The sequence below is a fragment of the Conger conger genome, chromosome 8, assembly GCF_963514075.1.
Source record: "Conger conger chromosome 8, fConCon1.1, whole genome shotgun sequence".
NCBI lineage: Eukaryota > Metazoa > Chordata > Actinopteri > Anguilliformes > Congridae > Conger > Conger conger.
In genome coordinates this window covers 32,122,294-32,130,831 of record NC_083767.1, presented here as the reverse complement: position 1 = coordinate 32,130,831, position 8,538 = coordinate 32,122,294, and the positions used below count along the sequence as shown (strand labels likewise).

Below are 8,538 nucleotides of genomic sequence, written 5' to 3'. Positions count from 1 at the left end.
CAGTGCAATACAATGTAGTCCTATAATATTAGGTCTATGCTCCTCCAAAAAATAGGTATAGTGCTGGGAAGTACACGTAACACAGTTTTGATGTTACTGTGTTACGACCTCACCCATCAACAGGAACTAGCCATTGTGAATAAAGTGTTGGCAAACAACACCATCCACCTCCATCAACTACAAGAGAAAATCATCGCAGATCACACAACATTCCATAATATGAACCGTGTCAGTATATCAACACTCTGCTGCATCATGCGTCAACACCAACGCACGATGAAGCAGCTGTACGGGGTTCCATTTGACTATGTGCAAGTCAGTGTCAGTGTACTATACTATGAAATGGGCTTTCAATGCAGGTGGGCCTGAGCACGATGAAATCACCCATAAATGTGAAAAAACTGTGCTGTAGCATATCAATGTAAACTTTGCCGGGGAGTAGGGGAGGGCCGAGTTTAACACTATTTAGCTCATCTACTCCAATATTTGGGCAGTGGAAGGAGGGAGTCCACAAAAATTGGTTTCCAGTCATTGAGTAGAGGAGGGTGGTGGTGAAGTAAAGGAGGGTGCAAAGTCTTCAAAGTCCAAACCCTGTGATTCCGAGGTGACATCTGTTGTGTTTCATTAAAATGTGATTAAAGCCAGCGAGCACTTTCTGTGGGAGTTCTCGCAGCATCATCACGTCTGGCTGCAAGCACCATGGAGCAGCTCTTAATTCAGAATCAGTCCAGATGGCAGTGGGGTGGGGGGGGGAACAGACCTTTTACCCTGTCATAGGCCTGCCTTTGAAACAAATAAGCAGCAGGTTTCAGGTAAGGGGATGGAAACAAACCAGAAAGCTTTCCATAAATCTTTTTTTATTAACATTTTAATATTTATTGTTTTACTTACGGTCAAACTAGGTTGTCCACATTTAAGTAAAATAGTCTCAATGATCGAAATGATCTGGAGAGAAAAAGGTAAAGTGGTAATGTTCATCAGGAATATGAATAATTTAAGGTCAGTTCAACTTGCTTACACAGCAAGTATTCAAGTATACTCAAAGCTGATTTAACACCGAGAATGTTCTCTGAGTGGACAGTAGTAACATAACCATGCATGGAAATGTTAACGATGGTAGCAGACCCGCCTGCCATCCCACTTTCTGCCTCTCTCTTTCTCTCTCTCCTCTCAGTCTCTCTCTGTCTATTTCTGTCTCTCTCCCTCTCTCTGTCCCACTCCCCCTCTATCTGCCTCTCTGTATCTCTATCTGGGTCTGTTTCACTCTCTCTCTTTTCTCATCTTTTTCTGTCCATCTCTGTCTCAGGTTACCGTCGGAGAACCTGGCACAAGGACGACTGGCCATGCTACGGGAAAAAGGGCGTCGGCAGGCGGTACGTGGCCCCGCATTCATGTTCAATGACCGTGGTGCCAGCCTGACGACGGAGGAAGAGCGCTTCCTGGATGCGGCAGAGTATGGAAACATCCCTGTGGTGCGCAAGATGCTGGAGGAATCGACCACACTCAATGTGAACTGCGTGGACTACATGGGCCAGAATGCATTGCAGCTGGCTGTGGGCAACGAGCACCTGGAGGTAACGGAGCTGCTCCTGAAGAAGGACAACCTGGCCCGCATTGGCGACGCCCTCCTGTTGGGCATCAGCAAAGGGTACGTGCGCATCGTGGAGGCAATCCTCAACCACCCGTCCTTTGCCGCTAGTGAGTGCCTGACCCAGTGGCCCTGCCAACTGCAGGATGATGACTTCTACTCCTACGACGAAGACGGAACACGCTTCTCGCCCGACATCACGCCCATCATCCTGGCCGCCCACTGCCAGAAGTACGAGGTGGTGCACATGCTGCTGACCAAGGGAGCGCGCATCGAGCGGCCACACGACTACTTCTGCAAGTGCTCCGACTGCAATGAGAAACAGCGTGAGGACTCCTTCAGCCATTCCCGCTCACGCATGAACGCCTACCGCGGCCTGGCCAGCCCCGCATACCTCTCCCTGTCTAGCGAGGACCCCGTTTTTACTGCTCTGGAGCTCAGTAACGAACTGGCTAAGCTGGCCAACATTGAGAAGGAGTTCAAGGTAAGGAACACATGTGCTTCAAGCCCAACTATCTCTCTCTCTTTCTCTGTTCACATCTCTTCCTCTTTTCTGAACATAAGATTAAAGGGTGTTACTGCTGTTCTTGAATATTTGTCACATATTTATGTTCTCTCTCAATTTTTGTTTTTCTGTAGAGAACATGACATTGATTTGACATTTTTAATTGATTGGATTGACTTAATAACATGCAAAATGGAATTATTTTTTGATGTGTGTGTCTTTCTATCTGTATGCTTTTTGTCTTTGTGCATGTTTGTGTGTTGTCATCACCAGGATAAAAAGAACCATAAAAAAGAGACGGTGCAGCTCAATTGCTTCTCCCTGGTAAATATGTTTAACTACATAACTTCAATAACATTGAATAAACATTTTTTAGACTCACACTTGCTTGACTTCATTACCATAAGGTAACCACTACTGTTTTTTGGAACTGGTGATGGCCGTTTTAGCCACAGCATGAAATAAGTGCAGGTGGGACACAAAATATACAAGTCAAACTGCTCCACCCTGCATTGAAGTTAATGTGGGGTTAACGTTTATTTTCTTTAAATGTTTTGTCAACCTTTCATATTGCCACATTGTATTTGGTTCATTGTTGATAATTAAAAGTAAAAGGTTAAAGGCTAAATCTTTTGCTTTGATGGCGTCTCTGTGAGTCATTAACCTTGGGCATGATTCTTGGTTTTTCTTTTCAGAACAATTAGGTTTCTCTGACAGGAAATAATAATAATAAGGCTCCCACCTCTCAACACTGATTAGGAAGCAGGGATACTGTGGCCCTTTTGTATTATACTGTATGTCCAACATTTCCTGTCTGGTAAACTTTGGATCAATGATTTTCCCTAACCTGCCTGTGTTTGTTCATTCTTGGCCCAGGCCAGTGGAACAGCAGAATTATTCTGGTGTTTGATTAGCATTTAGTTAAGTTGTTTTTGCTTGTCTTCCTGATGAAGTGGCTGAATGCTCACTGTAAGCAACACAAGCTGTGGGTGTATTTTGAGGTTGGATACCAGGTTTTGATCACTTCATACTGTGGATTTAATGATGAGGTTCAAGTGGGGGTCAGGTTTATTTGTTTGATTACATTTTGTTCCCTCTCAAAAGCTCACAGACAGAGGATAGTTCAGCAGGATTAGTTCAGTGTCCTGTTGGACCCTGTTCTTATTTGCACTGCATTGCTGTCAAAAATCAGTTCTCGTAAATTGCTTTCTGACAGGTCCGCTATGCCACAGTGGCTACCCTTTTTAGTGTATATGGCAGAAGTTATTTTTGACAGACATATACTATTCAGCAGCATCAGATACCGCTCACATGCACTCTGAGCATTTGGATAGACAACAAACTACCACTGTGTGAATTGATGGGTGTGAGGAAGATTTAGGGGAGAGCTATGTAAATGTATATAATGTTTTGGGTTGTTAAAAAATGTTTTTATTTATTTTATTCATGTTAGTTCACAAAAGGTTCTGTTAACAATTAAGTAGAATTGATGTTTATTTTGCATAATTAACTTCCAGACCTTTGTGAACCCCCTACTGTACCCTGTAGTGGAGAGGGAGAGGGAGAGAAAAAGGAGAGAGAAAGGGAGAGAGTGGTGGCTGAATTACACCAGAGAATTACAACAGAGGCACTGCATTCACATAGTGGAACTGAAACATTAAATCACAGAATGCTTGTTCTGTTAGAGACACACTCTTCTTGGATTCATCAGGCACCAGGTTTCTCCATTCATTTTCAGCCATTGAAGCGGCGGATCGCTGACGTAAACATTGTCTCCCTTTTCAAATTTGAGTTCCCCGTTCATTAGTTCCGTCGTTACGGATGATGTTAATAACACAGCAATGATGGCATATATTCATAATAGCATAATAAAATTTTTGCTCCTGTAGCTTGTTTGTTGTAGAGGTGCAAGCGACAAAGCTAGGCCATTAATGTCACGTTACACAGGGAAGAACGGCACAAAAGCTGGCTAGCCTGTTCTGTTCAATATGAACAGCAAAAGCACTAAAGCTGGCTGGCTGACCTGTTCTGATCGAAAACAAAGCTAGCAACCTAACTGAAAAATGAATAAAGTTCATGCATAAAGTTCACCCCTTTCCCCAATCTCACAGACCACATATAAAAATAGGTCAATAATTTAGTCAGCCCACACCAGATTTTATTAAAACTGGACAATGATAACTTAACATAACTTAACGGTGAAATTTAATGAACACTGCTGTCATAAAATGGGTTACACGGCTACAAGCGACCAACATGGGAGTGATGCCAGGCGGCTTTGCCCTAAAACACCTCCTAAACTGTCTTGACGTGCTTAGCAATCCCTTGCACATATGTATTCATGTAATACACATAAGTTGCCTACAGCAACAAAACATACAGTAGCTATAAAATGGCAATGTCTATGCAAATAGGCTACATAGTATTTTGTTTTAACATAGCTTTCCCTGATAAAAAATATAAGCCATCCATCCATCCATCCATCCATCGTCACCCGCTTATCCGGAGTCGGGTCGCGGGGGCAGTAGGCAAAGCCGGGTATTCCAGGCGTCCCTCTCCCCAGCAACGCATTCTAGCTCCTCCTGGGGGATCCCGAGGCGTTCCCTGGCCAGGAGAGATATATAATCTCTCCAGCGGGCTCTGGGTCTCCCTCGGGGTCTCCGCCCAGTTGGACGAGCCCGGAAAACCTCCAAAGGGAGGCGCCCGGGAGGCATCCTGATCAGATGCCCGAACCACCTCAATTGGCTCCTTTCGATGCGAAGGAGCAGCGGCTCTACTCCGAGCTCCCTCCGGATGTCCGAGCTCCTCACCCTATCTCTAAGGCTGAGCCCGGCCACCCTACGGAGGAAGCTCATTTCGGCCGCTTGTATACGCGATCTCGTTCTTTCGGTCACTACCCAAAGCTCGTGACCATAGGTGAGGGTTGGGATCGACCAGTAAATCGAGAGCTTCGCCTTCCGGCTCAGCTCCTTCTTCACCACAACGGTCCGGTGCAACGCCCGCATTACTGCTGACGCTGCACCGATCCGCCTGTCGATCTCACGCTCCCTTCTACCCTCACTCGTGAACAAGACCCCGAGATACTTGAACTCCTTCACTTGGGGCAAAGACTCGTTCCCAACCCGGAGGGAGCAATCCACCGTTTTCCGGCAGAGAACCATGGCCTCGGACTTAGAGGTACTGACTCTCATCCCGGCCGCTTCACACTCGGCTGCAAACCGCTCCAGTGCGTGCTGAAGGTCACGGTCCGATGAAGCCAGCAGAACCACATCATCCGCAAAAAGCAGAGATGCGATTCTGAGGTCACCAAACCGGACACTCTCCTCACCTCGGCTGCGCCTTGAGATCCTGTCCATGAATACCACAAACAGGACCGGTGACAAGGGGCAACCTTGGCGGAGTCCAACACCCACCGAAAACGTGCTTGACTTTGTGCCGAGAATGCGGACACAGCTCTCACTTTGGTTATACAGGGGCCTGTATAACCAGGGACATAAGCCATCCAAATTAATTAAATGGACTATATCTTGCTATATCTGGCAGGCACCTAAGCCCTTTTGGTCGTAGTTTACATCCAGTGCTTTTCCGCCTCGCCAATGAACTTTCTATATTCCACCTTTCTCAAGACACTCGCACAACATGGCTTTCGATACCATCCCATTTCCAAAACATCTATTTTCACTTATGTCAGTGACAGTTAAGTAACACACCTGCTGGTGCCGGGAGGTAACATAGGGCTTAACTCGGGACACGTGGAACACCGGATGGATGCGGCATAGGGGAGGTGGGACGCAAAGTCTAATGGCAGACAGGATGAGGACACGGGTAATGGTAAAGGGGCCAATAAATCTGGGGGCAAGTTTGTGACAGATGGATTGGAGGGGAATGTCTCGGGACAAGAGCCAAACCTTTTGGCCAACAGAGTAGCGGGGCGCGGGACATCTGTGGCAGTTCGCAAGCCTCTTCATCTCCGACACGTGAGGCTTTTGAAGCCTTGAAGATTTCCAGAAGCGACTTTCCACAGTCCGTGGTCACCTCCAGGGGCAGGCGGTGCAAAAAGAATACATGGAGGAACTATCTTCTTTGGAAGAGGGTAACTTTGGGAGTACCAAAAAATTATACTAATTTCAAATTTAGAAAACCACACAGTGGTGAGGAACACATACATACCCTTGGAGACCAGCAAAACGGTAACAAAGTTCAGGGCCACATGAGACCAGGACCGATGTGGAACAGATAGTGGCTGGATGAGGCCCTGAGGTCGCTGGTTGCTGGCCTTTCCTCGAGCATACTTGGGACATGCAACAATAAACTCAGCTGCATCGTTATTGGCAGACGGCTACCAGGAACGACGCCCCAGGAGGGCCAGCATCGGCTGATGATGTCCTGCTGGGTAGCGGCAGCCAACTTTGTCAGCTTGAGGAGGTGAGTATAGCCGGGAAAGTGTGTCAGGCCGATAGGTTAGCTTGAAGTTGAACCTGTTAAAAAATAGGGACCACTGGGCCTGGCGGGGATTAAGTCTCTTGGTGGACCTCAGGTACTCTAGGTTGCGGTGGTCAGTCCAAACAACAAACAGGAAACCTTACAGGAAGGGCGGCAACAGAGCTATAGTTACAGATGATTCGCTTGTAGGAGTTGGCAAACCCCCGGAAGCATTGCAATTCCTTGTAGTTGGTCAGAGGTGGCCAACTAACGACAGCCTCTGTCTTTTCTGGGTCCATCTCGTTTTGGCCACGAGAGACCACAAAGCCAAGGAACTGGACAGTGGAGCAGTGAAACTTGCACTTCTCTGGCTTGAAGAACAGATGGTTTTCCAGGAGGCACATTCAAATGGTTGATGTAAAGAGGGTGAAACTGTTGCACTTGGGGCCAACTCCCAGAAAGTGGGCCCCTGCTCTTGTGCTCTTCCAGCCAGCAGGGTGATGACGTAGGCGACTCGGGACCACTCAGTCAGAAAGCAAGAAGGTTGCAGCTCAACGATGAGGGAGTACTGGGACAGGAAGGCTCTGCGCAAGGTTCTCCAGTGTAGCGCTCAGGTTGGGGCAGACAGGGTTGGGCACAAAAGGTCTCAGAAGTAGTGCCTGTTGGAGAGCGAGTGGCTTGGGTACATGTCAGCAAGTTAGACAGGATGGCCATCTGATGGTGTAGGTTCAGGCTTCAGTGGCGAACTCAAAGTATTTCCAGTAAAGGTCTTTATTAGTGGTTGGGCAGGTCAAACAGGAAAAGATCAGAAACTGTCAAACAGGAATACAGTGGGTAACACAGTTCATAGGTAGCAATCCAGGCAGAGGTTTGTTAACGGGGCTAACAGGCACAGCAAAGAAAATCCCAAACGTAGTCACGGTCTCAGGCAAGAGTTTGATAATGAGAAGGCAGTCCAAATGGGCAGATAAACAAGAACAAAATCCAAAATCACAGACCAGTAATCCAAACAAAGTCCAGGCCTTGCAGGTCAAACATGAACAGGAGCTGAATCCAAAAGGTGGTGGTAGTGGTACACAAAATGGGTCAAAACACAGGCAGATCAGACTGAGAAAACGCTGGCGAGAAAGGCAGGAGCACATTACAATCTGGCACTGAACAAACGAAACGGACAGGTATAAATAGACAGATAACAAGGGGAAACGAGAATCAGGTGTGCATGATAATCGGTAAGTGAGAACAGGTGATAGGTGTGACTTCTAAATGTTAAATCAGCATGTTTAATAGTGCTACATGCAAAGAACGCGAGAGAAAAGTATTATTTAGTTTCAGTTTGAGCAGATACCAGAAAATAAAATCAAATGTAAACTTTGCCACATCTAGCTAACAAGATCCGACAGCACTGAAATGATGCGAAATAATGAAAAAATCAAAGTGCTTTGGAGTGAAGTGCCCTGGTCCCCACCGTTCCGTGGACAAGTCGCAAGGCCAGGGCCCTCATTTATGAAACTGTGTGTAGGATTCACGTCGAAAGGTTGCGTACGCATGAAACCCAGGACGTGGGTACGCACAAAAATATTCTGATTTATAAAATAGTGCACACGCACGTCCCATGCCAGTTTTCCTTTATAAATCACAATCAACTCTAACTGTGGCGCACCTTTGCCAGCTTCATGTCCCGCCCACAGTTGCCTATAAATAGGCAGTGAAACACCCCTAATGAATATGCATTTCAGGAAGACGACAAAGGCAAACGCTGAAAACAAGCCCAAGAAAAGGGATTTCAGCCATTTGATTGCCTCTGAAAAGCTACAGGTGTGGGAATTATCCTGATTGATTGTAAATGACGAACAGTTCTGCACAACGAATGTGATGATGGCGATGATAATAATAATAATAATAATAATAATGATAATAATACACGTTAATTGTCTAGCACAAGCAAAATCTAGCAAAATCCATAACAATAAACACATTATAAAACATAATATATGAATATGATAACAATATATGAAACTATGCA

At 46.1% G+C, this 8,538-nt stretch overlaps 1 protein-coding gene across 1 annotated transcript in view; it reads left to right on the top strand.

Moving 5' to 3' along the window:
- Positions 1 to 779: 779 nt before the first annotated feature.
- The window catches only part of LOC133135016 (short transient receptor potential channel 3-like), a 64,825-nt gene continuing 57,066 nt past the window's right edge, over positions 780 to 8,538 (top strand). The window contains exons 1-2 of the mRNA XM_061251747.1: positions 780 to 812; positions 1,307 to 2,072. Of these exons, the coding sequence (XP_061107731.1) occupies positions 1,344 to 2,072 (729 nt within the window). The 5' untranslated portion in view covers positions 780 to 812; positions 1,307 to 1,343. The remainder of the gene's footprint in view (positions 813 to 1,306; positions 2,073 to 8,538) is intronic.